A 21,575-nucleotide genomic window follows, 5' to 3' on the forward strand; every position below is an offset into this window, starting at 1 on the left:
TATAATCGCGATTTGAGTTTTATTTTGAACCGTCGATTCACGATTTTGGATCCAATTTGAACGGTTGGTTCAAACTTTCTTTTAAAATTTTATTTTTTTATTTTTAAAATATTCTGAATTTAACACTTAATGTATTTTATTTTTTCAAATCGTGGTTATAATTTGTTGGAGAAGAAAAATAAATGAAATATTTATTTTAAGGGTAAATATGTCCATTTAATATATCAGGGGGAAAAACTGCCACTTAAATAATTTAGGGGGAAAAAGTGCTATAAGTATATAACAAAGGGGGAAAAAGTGCCATTTTCCCTTAAAAATATATTTATATTTCTCTAAAAATTAATATACATAGTAATATGATAGTGATTCACTTTGTATTGTGTCGATAATGTCGTGTAATTTTTATTTGCGTGGCTTAATCTAATAAGTTTGAGATCTTTAACTAATACCTCGTATGTATTTAACCTTATAATATATTTATTTAATACATAATATGAAAATTAAATTAAAATTTTAGTGTTGTAAAACCATAAAACATAGAGAGAAAAAATAGTGGAATGAGCTAAGAGCATCCACACCATTGGGATTTTCTTGGTTTTTTGTGGAGTCCATGATGACTTGGATAATAGAGAAGGAGGTGGAAGAAGATATTTTTAACTTTTGCGCGCGTTTCGTGCTCGCTGACGCGTTAAGGGGCAATGTTTCTTTTTAATACATGTACCGTGTTAGATTTCAGTTTTTTTCTTTTTCTTTCATCCTCTCTCTCTTATGTGTATTATAAAAAATCGTGTAAAAATTTAACTAGTGAATGCTCTAAGGGTCCGTTTGGAAAGCAGGAAAATGATTTCTGGAAAATGACTTCTCGAAAATGAGTCATTTTTCAAAAGTCATTTTCCTTTCCAGTGTTTGGCTGTAAAATGCAAAACTGTATTTTGGTGTTTGGCTCATTTTCTGAAAATGATGTAGAATTGTATAATTAATTAATTTTGTTTAAAATATATAAAATTTACAATAATATTATAAATAATAATATTTATTTATAAAATCAAATAATATTATTTATTAAAAATTAAAAAAAAAAAAAAAAAAAAAACGGAAACTAGAGAGCTCTCTGGTTTCCGCCGCCGGAAACCAGAGAAAAGTTCTCTGGTTTTCGGCCAGAAACCAGAGCCACTGGTTTCAGCTGTGGTAGGCGGCGGTGAGGGCAGATCAGCGGCAGCGACCGGCAGATCGACGCGGTGGTTGAGTTTCTTCCTCTGTCTTCCTCAGCAGCGACGGGCAGAGGAGTATTTTCCGGAATGTTGTGGAGCAGCCCTTGAACCTCCATCTCCCTTGTAGTAGATGTGACGTCGAGAAGCGAAGACGCGGAGAAGAAGGCTGAAACGGAAAATGACTTCCCCTCAAAAAAAGGGAAAGTCATTTTCCATAAAAAAGACTCTATTTTCCATTGACCCAACTCTATTTTTCATTGACTTTACTATTTTCCAACTTACCAAACACTCAAAACCCGGAAAATGATTTCCAGAAATCATTTTCCGAGTTTCCAAACACACCCTAAGAGCAACCCTATTAGGGGATTGTTCACGGTATTTGAGAAAAAAATTCCATGGTGGATGAGAGAGAAATAAGTGAGAGAAGGGTTGAGTTGCTTCTATTATTTTGGGGATTTTGTCAATTGGTGGAACCCATCTTATGAAATAAACAACTGCAGTTGGTTGCGTGAAGGCCAATTTGCGCCTAGCTTGGCGCGTTAATTACAGCCTTGGCTATTTGTTTTGTTTTGTTTTGTTTTGTTTTTTTTTGTTTTGTTTTTGTTTTTTTTTTTAAATTGACTTTTGTTTTGTTTTTTTTTTCCCATTTTTTATTTCATTTTATCTTTCCTAATCATACCTACAAAAACTTTTCAAAAATCACACCAAAATCCTCATTATTAAGGATGCCTGAGAGAGAGCAAGAAGAAGAATTTGAACTCATGGAGTTGCCCTCTTCAATTTTAATTGATCAGCATCTTTAATTTGCTTTATGTCTATACATGCATCATAATAACTACTATGTAATGCAATATTAAATGGAGGAGAGAGTGGAATACTGGAGAGACCATATGATAATGGCCATCACTTAATATTCATAACATTCAGCAAATAAAATAATTTGCATTTTCATAAAGAATAAAACAATAGAGACAAATTCACTAATTTTTTAGTTGAAAAACATCGTTACTTTGTCATCCAAATAAAAAGTAAGCAGGTGGGTAAGTAAATAGTAAAACTCATTTACGCGTCTCAACTATCTTTTGAAAAACTAGTAAAGTGACCAACTGCCTTTTTATCTTCTCCAAACTTTTTAAAGCGAAAAAGCGCACTAAAGCGATAAGGCCGGGCTTTGCTTTAAAGCGAAAGCGCAAAGCGAAGCGTCGCTTTTTCACAAAAAGCGACGCTTTAAATATATATAAATTATACATATATATAGTTAAAAACTTCAAATAATTATGCAAAATAACATCCAAAATAACTCCTAAAGTGATAAATACTCAACTAATTAACTGTAAATTGTAATTTTCAAAATTTATTAACTTTTATTAACTCTTAATCTTATTAGTTATTATCATTTATTCATTTAATAAAAATAAATTATTAAATGAGCTTAAGATAAATGTCTAAAACACAATAACACTATGACACTAACACTCTACATTCTACACTCCTAAGCCCTAAGAGGCTACTGCCTACTGCCTAACTCACATAAATCAAGGCTTCAACTCACATATAAATAATATAACATATCTGCCTAACTCACATAAATCAAGGCTTCAACTCACATATAAATAATATAACATATGTATCTTCCCTCTTTACGGAAGAGGAAAAAAAAAAACGTAAACAGCGATACCACTGACCACTCACCAGTGTGAACGGCGAGTGGACAGAGGACTCGCGAAGGCGGCGGTCGGCGAGAAGGGAGAGACGGAGAGCATCTTAGAGCCTTTGAGAGGGGTAGAGCCGTAGAGGAAAGAAGCGGAGAGGTTTTTTTTTTTCTCTGCGAATCTTCTCCTCCAGTCGCAGCGCGATATTAGCTTAGATTTTTTTTTTTTAATTAATAAAACTGACCGTTGACTTGCGCTTTTCGTGACAAAGCAACGCATTTGTGCGCTTCACCGCTTCCGCCGAACAGCGCAAAAGGCGCGCGCTTAGTCACAAAGCTGCGCCTCGCCAAGGCGAAGCGATTTCGAATCGCTCGCGTCGCTTTTAATAAGTTTGATCTTCTCTTTTCATTACCTCCTCGAAAATTTGAAAATAAAAACAAAAAATCAACTTAATGCAATCAGCAATTTTTTACTCCGTAATGTGTGCTCATATTTTACATTCTACTCTTTGAGGTGTATCATTGATTTTTAAATTATAAATCCTTTAAATATGTACGTAAACCAAAGGTGAGAGGATCATAATATATAAATAAAAAAACAAAGCATTATCAACAAGCGCCCGTGGCCTAATGGATAAGGCGCTTGACTTCTAATCAAGCGATTGTGGGTTCGAGTCCCACCGGGCGTGTATATTTGTTAAGTTTTATGATTTTGCCTATCAACGCCAATATAAATAATTTATCAAATCTCATTACACCTAGGAAGTTGTTATTTTAGAAACTAAGTTGGCCATCATCGAAACAATCAAGTATTACTAACTGCTATTTGTTAAGTTTTATGATTTTGATTTTTGTTAAGTTTTATGATTTTGCCTATCAACGCCAATATAAATAATTTATCAAATCTCATTACACCTAGGAAGTTGTTATTTTAGAAACTAAGTTGGCCATCATCGAAACAATCAAGTATTACTAACTGCTATTTGTTAAGTTTTATGATTTTGCCTATCAACGCCAATATAAATAATTTATCAAATCCCGTTACACCTAGAAAGTCGTTATTTTAGAAACTAAGTTGGCCATCATCGAAACAATCAAGTATTACTAACTGCTATTTGTTAAGTTTTATGATTTTACCTATCAACGCCAATATAAATAATTTATCAAATCCCGTTACACCTAGGAAGTCGTTATTTTAGAAACTAAGTTGGCCATCATCGAAACAATCAAGTATTACTAACTGCTATTTGTTAAGTTTTATGATTTTGCCTATCAACGCCAATATAAATAATTTATCAAATCCCGTTACACCTAGGAAGTCGTTATTTTAGAAACTAAGTTGGCCATCATCGAAACAATCAAGTATTACTAACTGCTGGAAGATTACTTCAAACTCGACCCATTACGTAAAACCACAAAACAAAATGGTACAACATGCTCCTCCTCAGTATGAGCAGCAGCATTGACATTGACAATATTATGACAACAAAAGAACATTATGCTTTCAGTACTAGGATGCCCTGAAAAAGTAGCTAAAGCTCTAGTAGCATACTACACCACAATTCTGAACTAAATCTACTGTCTAAAGACATTGATACATGGTTGCTTACTATTGTACGATTGGAAAAAACACAAGAAAAAATTCTACTCCACTCCGTATCATCTGGACAACATTGTTTTACTTAACATCTTTAAATCCGCCCTGTTTTTCCTTCAACTTGCAGTTGGCTTTGAAATTGCCTTCTTGATAGCCTCAGCATATGTTCTATGTTGGTATGTGAGTGTGGATTCAAGCAAGTCCCATAACGATGTCTTAGGATTCCAGCCTGATCATTACACACACAACTGTCACATTATATCATAAATCTCCTAGTGTATTTATTTATTTAACAGAATATGGGAAAAAGAATGAATACCGAGTTGCTTGTTGATTATTGTCATGTCTGGAATTCTCTTGTCACTATCATCATACCCCTCACCATAGAATTCTTTTGAGCTTACATCTAAGGTTGGACTGTCAATTGCAGATTCCCCACTGACCTTCGAATATACCTGAGTCAATGCAAAGTAACAAGCTAAGAAAACTTTGCAAAGCTAAGCATTCTGTTACAGTTTGCATTGCCCCAAATTCATTCATCTCACCTTCGTCATCATTTCAGCAAGCTGCCTCACAGTAACTTCATTGTTAGGATTGCCCACATTAAAAATATGGCCGTTTGCCCTTGAAGGATTTTCCTGAGGAAAATAAAATAAGCAATCAGCTCAAACATGTGTTAAAAAAAGCAAGCAAAACAGAAAGCATGAGGATGTTAGACCCACAATCATCAAAACAACAGCTTCAATGGCATCCTTGATATATACAAAGGTTCTCTGAGATTGGCCTCCATCAACAAGCTTCAATGGTTCACGTCTCAAAAGGTTCTGAGCAAAGAGGAGAGCCAATAATAAAAGATATTAGATACCAAAAGGATAACCACTAATACATATTTGTAAGACATCACAGGGTTTGCGGTTTGATGAATGGTGAGCTAAATCTATTCTTTTTTTTTGTTTTTTTGGGTGCAAATCCCACCCTCCCTCATATGTACCAAAAGTAATACAGTATATAAAAGACATCATACATACATTACTGAAGCATGCCAAAACTCTTGGAACACCCTCACTGGGACCATCAATACCAGGAATAAAATCCATCCTAGGACCAATCCAGTTGAAGGGTCTCACAATGGTGAATTCTAGACCATTCTCAGCACCCTCAGCTGTTTAAAAAAAAAAAACACCAGGAAGTGAGAAATGTTGAAGAGAGATTCAAATTTCCTATACCAGTTAGATCCAGAGTAGAAAGTTCACACACCATAGACCAATCTCTCAATCAATTGCTTTGCACATGCATAGGACCACCTCTGCTTCTCAATGGGGCCAAAAATGCAAGGAGAGTCATCTTCCTTAAGAACATAGTACGCAGGATCCTAATAGACATGGCACAAATGATTTAGAACATACCCAAGTTTAGTCTAAGCATGCCATTAAAAACACTGAGGCATTTTGAGAAGTGAAGAGTGAAAATTTTTTCTGGTAGTCAACCAGCACTTCAAAAGCTAAGGCGGTAAAACTGCAGAAGGTATATTCCAAAAATGTATAATATCAAAAACTGTGAACCAATGACATAAACTGTTAACACTTTATCTCATGGACTTTGAGTACAGAACTTTTGGACATCAATCATAACCAGAACAAGAGTCATAAAGTGTCACAAGAGAAACATAAAAGAGATTACAACTTGCACTATTTTTGAAATATCTCTTCTCCCGACTCCCATGAAACCACAGATCATTATATAACTCCAGTTTGTTTTTAAACTTCTTAAATGAGTAAAATGTAATAAAGATTAATTCAACATAAGCTGAAATTCCATTATTTACCTAGCAAATATTTCGAAGCAATACCACCCAATTTTTGTAGGATAACTCTCACTTCAATTAAAACTATTCAATTATAAGAGTAAAAAAGCAAGTCTGCAAGTCTATGGTAAGAGTAACTCAACTAAGTAAAAAAACACACTCCAAAATTACAAACATGACGAGGAAACCTGTATCATGTCATGCATCAAAGACACAATCAGTCCAAAGTAAAAAAGGGCTCAACAGCACAATCATCCAGTTTCTACTTAGTAATTCAAATGTAATAAAATACAGAAGACACCAGACAATGAAATCTCACCTGCCGCAAAGGACTATCTTTGGGTAAGAAGCAGCCTATGGTTTTCCCATAAACTTCACAGGTAGAAAAGTGAATAAGACGCTTACTATTCTCTGAACAGTACTTGACCTGAAGCCAGAAATCCACATCAATGTCAAGGCCTTCTAATCCAACAAAAATAGTAAAACCAATCTTCTTTATAGGGAAGAACAGTCAATTTCAACTAGAGTCAATAACACTGTTGAAATTAGAAATAAACATACCACAGGCAGAGCATCAATGAAATTGCTGTAAATTGTGTCAAGAGGACGGGTGTTGTAATCAGCAGGAGTGCAGATCGCAGCAAGATTTATGGTCTACAACACGATATTAAAATGTAAATACCAAATTGCATTAATCATCAGAGCAAATCAGGATGATATCTAACACAGTTAGCAGCAGAAGAATCTAAAATAACATAACAATAATTTTATCACGTTACGATAATTGAGACAATAAGTTTTCTCAATAATCTCATTATGCACAATTAGATCTCATTTCCACAAACTACTTCGTAAGCGAAACGAGGTCCATTAACATGAAACATCAATACGAATACTCTCGAAAATGTAAATAAAATTGTTAAAGAAATTTTAGGAGGCAAAGGTGAGAAATGAAAGGCAGTACTCGAAAGAACGCCATGCAACGCCAATCTAAAAATTAAAATCTACGCAAAATTCAGGTGCTTAAAAGGACAAATGCGGATAATGAAGAACATGTACAACTAAAAGAGCAGCAGTCCAGTAAAATTACCAGATCTGCCATCTTGATGAGGCCTTCAAGGCGAGAGTCGTTCTTGATGTTGAGGCGGTGAAACTGGATGCGATCGGCCCAGGGGTGGGAGGAGGCGGGCTCGAGTAGGTGCTTGATCTTGTCATTGTACACGTCCACCGCGAGAACCGTGTGCTGCGTCTCCGACATCAGCTTCTCGCAGAGGTGGGACCCTATGAACCCTCCGGCGCCAATCATACATATCTTAATCGGCTTTATCGGATTCCCGTCGAGATCTACTCTCCCTGCCATTTCCGCTGAAATTCGCACTCTCTTCTTCTCCTTCCTCGGCTTTCAGTTTCTCCCAGCTTTCTCTATACACAAATGGCGATATTTCTCTGGATTTCACGGTGGTGGAGGGGAGGCTTTGGGCATTTAAAGGAGGAAAAAGGAGGGAGGGGAGAGATGCCCGGAGTCTGTGGCCCGGCTCATTTCCTAGTATACGCCGTTATCTGCACACGCTCGCGTTTGTAATCATTTCTACTCGCTGTTCCAAGCTGCCACGTGGACCACTGGAGAATGAGAGAATGAAGACGATAGCACCTAATTATTTTTGGAAAAATGACAGAACGAAGGTGAAATATACAATTCCTCCAAATATGACCCAAAAAAAAGTTGGACAAAAATATGAAAAACATATTTGAAAAATATGTTTTCTTCTCCTTCGCCAGAGAAGCCGGCGACTAAAACTGGTCGCTAATTTCTCCGGTTTGGTTGCTTTCTCCTTCGCCGGAGAAATCAAAATTTAAAAAAAATTAAAAAAAGTTTGCGTTTCTCAAGAAACGCAAGTGAGATTTGCGTTTCTCGAGAAATGCAAGTCTCACTCGTGTTTTAAGTTTGACCGAAAATATGATAAAACGCATTTCTCAAATGTGTTTTCATATTTTCGTCAAACTTTTTTCTTTTGTCATATTTTGAGAAATTGCATGTTTCACCTTCACATTTCTGTCATTTTTTAAAATTATTTTTACCATCGATAAGGAGAGGACTGGGGAGACTTCTTATCTGCAAAACTTTCACCATTTTTCTACCGTATTTATAGTGTATAAAATTGTGTTGCAATTTATTATTATTATTATTATTATTATTATTATTATTATTTTAGTACTACTGACTCTGTTTAAAGAGTGCATTTCAATAAGCATATGAAGTTAGCCTTTAGCAATAATAATGCAAAAGGTTTGTGTTAATGCAAAATGTCTCCAAAGGGCTTTCTCTCTCGTTCAAGTTAACAAGTTCTCCCTCTTGTTTAAGTTAACAAGTTCTCCCTCTTGTTCAAGTCAACAAGCTTTCGTAGTGTGTTTCAACTTTTTTCTTCCCCCTTCTTCATTTATTACTACCATTAAAGTTGGTTGGTGGACTGCATTTATTATGAGGATCATTGATATCCAATTGATTGATTGGTTTTTAATGTTTTAATTTTTTTTATCTCTTGTTGGCTTGTTGCCCTTTCAAGAATCTTCCCCTCCCGTTCTGTTGTTACTGGTTCACTTCGCTTAGGTAACATCCATCTTTTCATCTTTCTTTCTGTTTTTGCCTGCATTGCTTCAAGTAGCAAAGACAAGGAACCTCTTGAAGAACAATACCCCACACTCAATATTCTTGACGATGAAGAAGTAGATGTCAAACTGTCACATGAAGAAGACACTGGGTCATATATCGAAAGTTTCATGCTGGTTGGTTCTCTTATTACGGAAAAGACGGTCAAGTTCAGCTTCATGAAAGAAACAATGGCTTCAATATGGAAACTGGGATGGAAGAGGTATGATGTTTAAAGAAATCTCACCAAACCTCTTCATCTTATACTTTTTCCATGAGAAGGATTTGTAGAGAGTGTTAGATGATGGGCCTTGGTTTTATGAGCAAAACCTCATAGTCCTTTGCAAGTTGGGGAACAATGAATCTCCTTATGATGGTGACTTCTCTAAGTTTGAGTTTTGGGTTTAGATTCACAAGATCCCTCAAAAGTTTTCTAACATAATCAAAACTTTATGTTTGTTAAGCGATTTGCGAACATGGCAATCCATAAGTTAACTAGAAAAGTCGTGTTCATAGCTAATTGTAGGGAATGGGCGGTTTCACCCCCTTCTTTTATTTATGATATAATCTTGTCGGATGTTTCCATTTAAGTAATGAATTTGTGTCACTACAAGAAAAATCGCGATTCGCGACGAAAAAATTCCGTCGCGAAAACGCTAAATTCCGTCGCAAATCACGTTTTGCGACAGAATTTTTCATTTTCGCGACGGAATCCATTCCGTAGTCTCAAGGCTTGTCGTATTTCAATTCGTGACGGAAATAATCCGTCACGAGCGATGACGATGGAAAATGGTGACGGAATTGTTCGTCGTGAAGTTAGCAACGGAAGTCATTCCGTCACGAGTCCGTCGCGATTTTGGCAACGGAAATGTTTCTTTCTGTCGCCATTGTAGGAAAAAATATTCCGTCGCAAAACTCATATTCCGTTGCATATTTCTGTCATGAAATATAACGACGAAAATAATTATTGTCACGAATCCATCACTAACATTTCCGTTGCAACTTTTTTATTCTGTCATAAAATTTCGTCGTAAAAAAACGACGAAACAAATTGTCATCGCTATTCCGTCGCAAACTTTTCCGTTGCAAATTTTGTCTTCCGTCTCACAAATTCGTCGTAAGAAAATGACGGAACAAATTGCCGTAGTAATTCCATCGCTAGATATTCCGTCGCAAAATTTGTTTTCCGTGACATAATTTCGTCATAAAATAATAACAGAACTAATCACTGTCGTGATTCTGTCGCGTTTTGGATGACAAAAATCTTTCGTCGCCATAATTACAATGAATATTCCATCACTAAAATTATATTTCATCGCAATTCTACTAAATTATTATTTTACTGTTTTTGTAATTATTATTATTTTGTTAAAATTATAATATTTGTATTTAAAATGTTAATGTTCAAACTAAAATACAATATAATTTGTTGTACTTAATACCAAATTAATGTATAAACAACAATATAGTAATTCATAAAAGAAAAATCAAATCAAGGTGAATTCGGTCGTGATGATGGTGATGATGAAGTACATCTCTTTCACTCTCAAGAACATTTAATTTTTGCTGCGTAAGAACCATAGAAGCCTTCAAATTCTCAATCTCATCTAGGACCTTTGCAGAATTAGGCATTCTCTGAGGCTGCGAGGTTGATTCTATATTGTCCGATGTGTTAGCATTTATTGGACTACGAATTAATGTACCATATGAGCCAAGTCCGTAAACTCTTCTTTTTTTATCATGTCCGCCAAGTGCATCATAGAACAATTGACTCTCATCTACTTCTTCTCCATTTTGTGTTAATACCTCCCGTTACAATGCAATTTGTTCCTGCAAAAATTTAAAAAATTAGTACAATTGTTATAAAAATTCATATACATTCAAGGAAAATCAAGATAAATAAACTTACATGGACTTATTTGTCTTTTTCAACTATAAATGTTTGGCTATCATGTTTTTTGGTATGTGTATGCTTGAATAATTCAAAATATGATGACGGACGACCAAATTGCTTTTCCTAAAAATTAGTTAAAATAGAAACAAAATAAAATAAAAATTAAAACAAATAAGATTATAATATATAATAAAAGTATTTCAAACATCAACTCAAAAGAAAAATATAATATAATCACACCGATTTTATCACAATAGTGTTAATAAAAGTTTCTACCAACATAAAAATATATAATTATTATTTTAAAATCTGGTTTACTACATGCAAACTCAATAAATGTTTCTAATCTTTTTATAAAATCAAGATTAAGATCACCACGTTGAGTTCGCCTTTGATACATCCAACTTCTATCCATAATGCTTATATGTAAAGACCTACACATATACATTCATATATTTAACAATCATTAGTGTTTAAAAAAATATTATTATTATCATTCCTATTCCAATACCTACACATATACATTCATATATTTAACAATCATTAGTGTTTAAAATAATATTACTATTATCATTCCTATTCCAATATTTGAATCGAATGCCCCTCTAAGAATGGAGAAATAATATTATAATGCATTAATATTGTAAAAATATAAACTTTAGTTGCTCCTTGCTAGACTATTAGAATGTATGCTAACAGCTTTCAGAGGGCATGCATAATTTTGAGTCCTTTAATCATTTTGATATTATTTCTGGACATTTACATGACCAAAGTTTCATCCCAAATTGCAAGACTACCAAGTCATTGATCACAACTTCACAAGACAAACTACATACAAATTAACACACACCACAATCCCCCAGAATCAAAGGCTTTTTGTTCTAAAATCTAAAAGAAAACAGAGACCTTTTTTGGTCAGCATATGTTGGTTGAAAAGATTTGTACCAATTATAATCATCGACAACATTATGTTGCCTACTTTGGTTGTGTCACAATATCAAGAATAGAAAACAACACAGAAAGAACAAAAGAGATGAAAATATAGTGCATAATATACACATGAAGTATCACATTTAATTTTATCTACAACAGGAAACAAGTGATCTGATGTGTATATTATATTACAGAGCTTTGGCCTTCATAACATCAGAAGGATCATTTGGAAGACCAAAACATCCAATAGTGGCCTTCATAATAAGATTTCACCAATATATATATATATATATATATATATATATATATATATATATATATATATATATATATATATATATATATATATATATATGGCCAGGTTCCTGTGAGAACAGGTCTTCCCGTGCGGTCAGTGCGGCATACACCATTAGGTATGCATAAATGCACAATACAGTGTTCGAAAATACACCATTATGTGTGATGTATTTTTTTTTTTTTGTGTGGTGCATTTTTGGCATTTCATTCTGGTGTATTCTCGAACACTGTATGGTGCATTTATGCATACCTAATGGTGTATGCCGCACTGATCGCACGGGAAGACCTGTTCTCAAAGGAACCAATATATATATATATATATATATATATATATATATATATATATATATATATATATATATATATATATATATATATATATATATATACACACACACACACACACACACACATTGTATACGTTCAGAAAGAATCTAACCTAGATCTCCGTCACCGCCTCGTCGTAGCACGTCATTACAAAGTTGTAGAGTCTAAAGCCGAGGAGGGTTAGAAATTTTAGGAATTTAGGAATTAGAGATCATGGAGTAGAGATTTTAGGAAATTAGTTATTTTAAGATTTGAGTTATTTTAGGATTTTAGGCAAATTAAAATAGAATTTAGGCATTCAAAAAAAAAAATAGGATTTAGGATTTTAGTAAATTAAAATAGGATTTAGCTATTTCAATTAATATATATATATATATATATATATATATATATATATATATATATATATATTAAAAATTATGTAGTTTTTTTATTAATGAATATAATACATATACTTCTTAAATAATTAAGAAAATTAATTATTTAATTATTTTTTTTATATTTGTGTATGATAAAAAAAAATCTTCTTATATTTAAATATTCACATAAATATTAATTATTATCTTTAGGGGTGTGTACAATTCGGTGAAAATATGTTATATAATCGAACAAAAAAATTAATTAATAAATTTTTAAAGTAAAATATTTTAGTTCGGTCAATGGATAAAGATTTTTTAAAATTTTAACTATCGATAGTTTAATTAACTAAATTAATATATTGTTTAAGCGTATAGATATTATTAGTGTGTGCATGCAGGACCGTTCCATTAAAAATAGGGGTCATATCTTATTATTTAATTTAGACTCCAAGTTATTGTATTATATAACAAAAATAAAAATGTAATTAAAATTTTTTGTCCAAATATAATGCATAAAATTTTAACAAAGAGAGAATACAGTTCAAAAGTTAATTTAAAAGTGTCATTTTTCGTTCATATTTAAATACAAAATTATTCACCAAAATTTCGATGTCAATTCTTCTAAAATTTTATTTTTAATTACAATGAAGACCAATCTATGAATTAAAAAAAATAATTATCAAGTATAAAAATAATAGATTATATATATAATATTTAATAAAAAAATTAGGACCCCAAAAATTGGGGGCCTTGTGCAGTCACCTTGACCATGCATGGCCAGGACCGGCCCTGAGTGTGTGCTTATATATATATATATATATATATATATATATATATATATATATATATATATATATATATATATATATATATATATATATATATATATATCAACACGAAAGTTAAGATAGGTAAATGTTTAGTACAATTTTAAATATAAAAAAAAAATAATTATTTTCGATATAATCAAATTGAGTATTTTAAAAAATTGATTAATCAAATATGCATATTGACTGTTTAATCAAATCAAACAACTATAATATTGATTAAATACATCAAATTTGATTGATAAGCTAATTGTGTTACTAAACATGAACTTCATCATTTAATTTGTACAAACCAAACATATCTATGTAAATATCTATGATCTTTTGAGGCTAAACCAATTATTTACACAATGTTGAAAACAAGATAGCATGAAACAAAGTCTCATTATATATATACATTTTTTTGGTAAGGATACACTTATTTTTAATTGTTAAGCTAACTACGAATTTGAGAATTTCAATGTAATTTCTTGTTAATACGGCTTCAGTTTCGCATATGATATTAATACTATAATGTTGCTATCATTAGGGTATACAAAAATATCCCATGATCAGAGACCAATGCTATCACATTTTATATTAATTTTGTACCATACCAACGTTAGGTACTTGAAATTTTACTAACTCGATATTTGCTAATAATAATTTTATATTTAAAGATGCAATATAATTTTAAATTTCTTTAATAAATTTAAATTTTTACACTTATATAACATGCTTTCAAAATTTTCATAAATTTTGGTCGAATTACTTAAAAAAAAAACTACAACTTTTAATTAAAATATTTATTTCAACAAATATTAAAAATCATTTAAAAATTAAGTCACATTTTCTGTCGCCAATGTGTCAACATATTGGCGACGGAATTGATTTTGTCGTCGCATTGTGCAGCAACAATAAATTTTACTTTAAAAAATCAAATATTTTAGTGACAGAAAGAATGACCGTCGTAAGTTCCGTCGTCAACCTCAAAAGTAAAATGTATCTTTGCGAAATACATCACAACAGAATTAATGTTTGCTGCCGATTCCATCGCCATAGCACGACAGACATATAGGGCGTCGCATTTTCTGTCGCTAATGTGTTAACATATTGACGACAGAATTGATTTTGTCGTCGCATTCTTTAGCGAAAATAAACTTTACTTAAAAAATTTATTATTTCAGTGACGGAATGAACGTTCGTCGTAAGTTCTGTCGCCAACCTCAAACGTCAAATCTACCGTTGCACCAAACATCGCAACAGAATTAATTTTCGTTGCCGATTCCATCGTCCCATTTTATAGCAAAAATAAACTTTACTTCAAAATTTATATACTTTCGGGACGGAAAAAAGTCTCGTCGCAAATTCCGTCGTCAATCTCTTGGTGCAAAGATTACGTGGGAATATTTTTGACTTTACGCCAAATATTGCAACAGAATTATTTTTGTCGCGGATTCTGTAGCAAAACCGCAACGGAACCATCAACCGTTGCCTTTTCCGTTGCCGTTGTGGTGACAGAACTTAATTCCGTCGCAAAATCCGTTACCAAAATGTGGGCGCCAAAATTTTCTGGGCTTTTTCTCACTTTGCGCCAAAAATTGCTACAGAATTGATTTTCGTTACCATTTCCGACGCAAAACCGTGACAGAATACGTTCTGTCGCAAAAACCGTTGTGAATCGACAACGGATTACGCTCTGTCGCGATGTTTCCGTCGTGATTCGTGATTTTTCTTGTAGTGTGTGTTTTTCAAAAATAAAATAAGATATAACTAATAACATTTAAATGTTTATTTACTCTCAATATTTTTTTGGGTATACCTTGAGTTTTTACCGTCGGACATAGTGACTAATCCCCTCGCTGAATTGTAGGCACCTCTTTTCACTGTCGGACAGCTGGCTTGGAGATTTAAGGCTGCTCTAAATAATAAGATCATTATCATATTTTAAAACGTATTGAAATTATAAATATGTAATGAGTACCGATTTTTACTATTTATATGTGAATATTTGACATTAAATTCATATGGTTTTGGATTAATTTGAAGCTAAGTATGTGCTTATTTGATTTATGTGTCATTTAGGTGATTTTGGAGGCGTTGATTGTAAAGTCATACAAATTGGATCTCATTTTGATATATTTTGAAGTCAGATTAGCATAAAGATGCATTCTGATAGATGTTGATGCCCAAAAAGACAAAGAGATTGAATTGAAAACTAGCACCACGGCATATCCTGATGATCCAAAATAATAAGAAAAAGTGAGAAAATTTGATTTTGTTTAGATTAAACTCTTTTACATGTGGTCGCACCTCATACAGTCATATTCAGTAAAAAAAAGTCCGTCAAGTGGTGTTTAGGTATTTTGGTCATATCTCAGCATAAAGCCATAAAATATTGAGTGAGTCAAGTGTCATTGAAAAGATAATTCAAAGATTTACAAATTTCATGATGACTATGAAGTCAAATAAAAAAGATAACAATGTTAAAAATAGCTTGAAAGTCATAATTGATGCATAAAGTTATACTCTACCAGTTATGGCCGCGACTACCCAAACTTCATAGTGTATATTGTGTTTCCCACGACCTTAGCCTTGAGCATGGTTGTGGGGGTGGGTGACACAACTTTCTTATGATTGACATAATTTTTAAGTGTATAAATAAATAAATAAATAATATAATGGGTGTTATTTTTAAATCACATGTCAATTTCCTTCCCCCCTCTAAGCTTTCTAGGCAAAAGCTATCCCATATTTAGGGAAAATTCAAGTATGAAATTACAATTCAAGTTCATATTCAAATACTTTCAAGTTTGTAACATTAATTTTTTTTACTTCAAAATTAAGTCTTTCAATTCCTCGCAATTCTAGCTCTCAGTTGATGAGATAAGTGTTCTGTATTCAATTGACAATAGAATAGGAGATTACAATAGTAAAGGTAATTAGGTAACGTAAAGCATTCCTAACTATTATGTTAGCCACATGAGGCTTAACCATTTACAACATTATTATTATTATAAAATATAACAAGATAATAATAATAATGAATGACCATATTACTAACACACCCCCTCAAGCACAAGGGTGGTGTGCAACCACATTGAGATTGTCCCTCCGAGCCGAAAAACGAGGTCCTGGCAATGGCTTCGTGAAGATATTTGCCAGTTGATCTTTAGTAGATACAAAGTTAACGACGAAGTCCCCAAACGCAACCTTGTCACGAACAAAGTATAAGTCAATCTCTACATGCTTAGTCCTGGCATGAAAACCTGGATTGGCGCAGAGATAAGTTGCCCCCAAATTATCACACCACAAATTAGCAGGTTCACCAGAATGAAGATCGAGCTCACGTAACAACGACACAACCCACGTGACCTCGGCCGCGACATCAGCTATGGCCTTATATTCAGCTTCAGTTGATGAGCAAGCCACCGTGCGCTGCTTACGGGACACCTAGGAGATGAGATTGGTCCCCAAGAAAATAGCATACCCACTCGTGCTCTTCCTGTCTATTGGGCAACCGGCACAATCGGAGTCCGAGAAAGCATGGATAGCTGACGAAGATGAGGCGGACAGTTGTAGACCAAAGTGTAGAGTGCCTTTGATGTAGCGAAGAACACGCTTTAGAAGACCCCAGTGTTCATTGGTTGGAGAATGCATGAATTGACACAAGCGGTTGACAGTATATGAGAGATCTGGGCGCGTGATAGTCAAGTACTGTAGAGCCCCCACTAGACGGCGGTACTGCGTGGGATTCTCAAAGGGATGATCAGAAGGAGAAACAACTTGACTGACAACAGCTGGAGTAGCTAAGGGTTTGCAATCAGTCATGCCTGCACGAGTGAGAATGTCGCCCATATAACGACTCTGAGAGAGCATTATACCGATATTCACTACAAGTGTTTCAATGGCAAGGAAGAATCCTGGTGTACCGAGGTCACGAATCTTGAAAGTAGCGGAAAGCCAGCGCAACAAGGTATCAATGAGCGTGGCGTCATTGCCCAACATAATAATATCATCCATATATACTAGTAAAAATACACGGGATGTACCAGCTGAGTAGTGGAACAGTGAAACATCTGTCTTGGACGGTGAAAAACCTGCAGTTAGTAAGAAATCATGTAGCCGCTTGAACCAGGCTCGTGGAGCTTGCTTAAGACCGTACAGAGAGCGCTGCAGATGGCACACGTGATCAGGATGTATCGGGTTCTCATACCCGGGTGATTGTTTCATATAGACTGTTTCGGCTAGGTGCCCGTTTAGAAAGGCGTTATGAACATCCAGTTGGCGCATAGTCCAGGATTTAGACATAACAAGAGAGAACAGCAGCCGGACTGTAGTTGGCTTGACAACGGGACTGAATGTGTCAAAGAAACCTTCACCTGCTACCTGATTAAACTCTTTTGCCATGAGACGAGCTTTGTACCGCTCTACCGCCCCGTCTGCGGTTCGTTTGGTCCGAAAAACCCATTTGCACCCAATGACATTCATGTTAGGCTCCGGTGGGACGAGCCGCCATGTATTGTTGTGTAATAGTGCGTTGAACTCTTGGTCCATAGCATCGCGCCACTGTGGATGCCCTACAGCCTGTGAATAACAAGTCGGATCAGTAGTCGCACTTAAGGCATGAAACTATTCGCCGGTGCCTCTTATCATGTGATGAAGGCGCATGACGTGCCCCCGTTTTTGTACAGCCCGCGTACTGCGAGCTGTGCCCGGCTGTGATTCAGCTGGCCCTGATAGTGGCAAAGGGGGAGGGGTCTTGAGCCAATGGTATGTGCTCCGGAGTGATTGAACTAGTGCCCGGACCGGGTGAGACCGCCTGGATGGGACGTGGGAGCGGTGGTACAATTGGGTCAGCTGCCCATGGTGCCGGAGTCTGCACCTGTTGTGTTTTATCCTGTATGTTTGAATCTGAGAAAGGAAAAATAGCTTCGTCAAAACGGACATGGCGACAGATCATGGTTGCAATAGGCGCTAGGCGCTAGTCGGGCGGTAGAGTAGTGCCTAGCGCCTAGACGGCCTAGGCGGGGCCTAAGCGGTCGCCTAGACAGCTAACTGAAAAAATGAAAAGCAGTGCACGTGTGTAGGTGCATATATGTCATATTATATATATATATATATATATATATATATATATATATATATATATATATATATATATATATATATATATATATATATATATATATATATATATATATATAGCAAGGTCAAGCCGGCCGGGTTAACTCGGCTAACTCGACAGAAATTGACGAGTAAACTCGGCGTAATCGGCCGAGTTAGGCGCTAGGCGGCCGAATTAGGCGCTAGGGCGGGCGCCTAGACTGCCGGTCTCTTAGGCGAGAGCCTAGGGGGGGAATCTCCACGGCCTAGGGGCGCCTAGCGCCTAGGCGCCAATTACTCGGTGCCTAGGCGGGATTTTTACAACCCTGCGACAGATATAGATTTTCCCATTCGTTAGGTCCATGCACCTATAGCACCTAAAGGACGGAGGGTAACATAGGAAGACACACGATGCCGAGCGGTACTCTATCTTGTGCCTATTATAAGGGCGAAGATAAGGGTGACACCGACACCCGAAGACCCGTAGGAATGTGTATGGAGGTGACACTTTGTAGAGACGTGTGTATGGGCTTTCAAACTTTAATGCTGATGAGGGTAGATAATTTATTAGACAAGTGGCTGTTTCAAAGGCATAGTCCCAGTATTGTAGGGGGACTGAGCCTTCGGCAAGCAGAGGCTAACCCGGTTTCAACAATGTGTCTGTTCCGGCGTTCAACCCTGCCATTTTGTTCGTGCGTGTACGCACATGATTGGCGATGAATAATGCCAAGGGATTTAAAAGTATTATGCAATTTGCGATACTCACCACCCAAGTCTGATTGGATAGACTTAATAGAACGCGAAAATTGGCGTTCTACCATGACACGGAACGACTCAAATATTTTATAGATATCTGATTTTACCCAAAGGGGATAAAACCAACAAAAATGGGAATAATCGTCTACAAAGAGTAAGAAATAACGAAAACCACAAGATGAAATTACAGGAGCCGGGCCCCAGATATCAGTGTATAATAAATCTAACACATGTGTACTAGACGAGATAACTCTATCTAAAGGAAATCTTGATGCTTTTCCATGTTGACACGACGTGCACGACCCTGCCGGCTTGGTTTTATTGGGTGCGACTGGACAGCTCTTTAGAATACGGTTTTGAACATAATCATGAGGGTGACTTAATCTGTGGTGCCATATGACGGGAGTGGTATGGGAACTAATAAACGCGAAGTGGGACAAAGACACCGGAAGCCTGTATAAACCACCCAAAGTGGGTCCCTTAAGCAGCACCGCCCTGGTGATGTAATTTTTCAAAACAAAGCAATTTTTATGAAATTCAAAATAAACATTGTTGTCATTAGCAAACCGCTGAACAGAAAGTAATGGAACTGACAGTTTAGGCACGCATAAAATATTAGACAATTGTAACGATTTTGACGGGGAGGGTATAACGCATGACCAACTCGTGAGATAACCAAACCTGTGCCGTTGCCCACTCGTAGGACATCGCTACCATTGTATTCATCAGACTATGACATCATCAAGGGGTCCAGTGTGGCATGCGCCGATGCCCTTATATCCGGGAACCATGCTGCCTAGGACGTGCTCGCTGCCGGCTCATCACTGACACCACCATATTCTCTTAAGCTGTAGGTTGCAGCGTGTAGCGCTTATAACAATATATAGCCGTGTGGCCTTGCGCACGGCAAATCTGACATGTGGGCACGTCGGATCGTCCACCGCCACCACGACCGCGGTTCTGGCCACCCCGATCGCGATTTTGACCACCTCGTCCATTCCGTTTGCCGAATCCCCCATCTCCATTGTTTCTCTAGCCACGCCCAGCATACATGGCTATCGGAGCGCTGCCAGAACCACCATCCGAACCCGCCGTAAAATCATCCGCCAAAATGAACTCCTGCGCCTGTAAGAAGTTTACTAGTTGTGGGATTGAGACGGGGATACCTGAGGCTGTAAGGGATGACGCCATGCTCCTGAACTCTGGACGTAGGCCTCTGAACACGAACAAATTCTGTTCGTCAAGGGAGATTGGCCTACCAGCCAATGCCAGATCTTCTACGAGCAGCTGCGCACGCCCAAGGTATTCAGCCGGCGTGTTGTTGCCCTGCCGGAGTGAGTGGAATTGGCCGAGCAAACTCAGGCAACGGGCACGGGTAGAACTACCCAGAGCTGCGGCGACGGAATCCCAGACCTCCCGCGATTTATTCTGGCCAACAGCCAGATACATGACCTCATTTGAAAGGGAAGAGATGAGGATGGATAGTATTGACTGATCCTGCTGGATCCAGGCTTTATGAGCCGGGTTTGCCGTCGATACTATCGTTGTTGCGGCGGAGGTAGATTCGTCGGAAGCGGGGGCAGCGTTAATCATCAGAGGTGGGCATGGCGTCTCGCCGTCAACATATCCGAGAAGCCCTTGCCCACGGAGGAACGACACGAGCTGCGTCCTCCAGAAGAGGAAGTTGCAGGCGGTCAGCTTGATTGATACAAAATGGTGCGCCGATGAAAGAGTGTTTGTTGCGGCGGTCGGAGAAGTGACGGGAGAGGCGGTGACTGTGCGTTCCGACGAGTTAGTTGACATGTTAGCCGTAGGGAAGAGAATGCGAAGGGTGAGGCTGATTGACAGTGAGGAGGAGGGGTGAGGAAAGAGAAACCTGGTCTATCTAATACCAGATGAGATAAGTGTTCTGTATTCAATTGACAATAGAATAGGAGATTACAATAGTAAAGGTAATTAGGTAATGTAAAGCATTCCTAACTATTAGGCTAGCCACAAGAGGCTTAACCATTTACAGCATTATTATAAAATATAACAAGATAATAATAATAATGAATGACCATATTACTAACACAGTTAAGGTCTTTCTTGTGTGCTAGTTCCTTAGTGTGTTGTTGTCATGAGAATAAAACATCAGTTTAGCCACACTAATATTGAGTTGTCGTGAGAATAAGACTCACTATGAAA

General features: G+C 36.2%; 2 protein-coding genes and 1 non-coding gene across 3 annotated transcripts; 1 reads left to right on the top strand and 2 right to left on the bottom strand.

Annotated features, from left to right (window-relative positions):
- Positions 1 to 3,478: 3,478 nt before the first annotated feature.
- Positions 3,479 to 3,551, top strand: TRNAR-UCU. Its single transcript has one exon. It is a non-coding gene; the product is annotated as a tRNA-Arg (tRNA).
- Positions 3,552 to 4,243: 692 nt separating this feature from the next.
- On the bottom strand, positions 4,244 to 7,813 carry LOC109158539 (UDP-D-apiose/UDP-D-xylose synthase 2-like). Its single transcript, XM_019306454.1, has 9 exons — positions 7,354 to 7,813; positions 6,825 to 6,917; positions 6,583 to 6,690; positions 5,717 to 5,831; positions 5,488 to 5,621; positions 5,182 to 5,283; positions 5,005 to 5,097; positions 4,779 to 4,914; positions 4,244 to 4,688 (listed from the first exon to the last, which is right to left on the bottom strand). The coding sequence occupies exons 1-9, from the start codon at positions 7,621 to 7,623 to the stop codon at positions 4,576 to 4,578; spliced, it is 1,164 nt and encodes a 387-aa protein (XP_019161999.1). The 5' UTR covers positions 7,624 to 7,813; the 3' UTR covers positions 4,244 to 4,575.
- Positions 7,814 to 20,420: 12,607 nt separating this feature from the next.
- LOC109158522 lies at positions 20,421 to 21,191 on the bottom strand. Its single transcript, XM_019306435.1, has one exon. It carries the CDS (start codon positions 21,189 to 21,191, stop codon positions 20,421 to 20,423), a length of 771 nt encoding a protein of 256 aa, XP_019161980.1.
- Positions 21,192 to 21,575: the final 384 nt, after the last annotated feature.

Source organism: Ipomoea nil, unplaced genomic scaffold (assembly GCF_001879475.1).
Source record: "Ipomoea nil cultivar Tokyo-kokei standard unplaced genomic scaffold, Asagao_1.1 scaffold2821, whole genome shotgun sequence".
Taxonomy (NCBI): Eukaryota; Viridiplantae; Streptophyta; class Magnoliopsida; order Solanales; family Convolvulaceae; genus Ipomoea; species Ipomoea nil.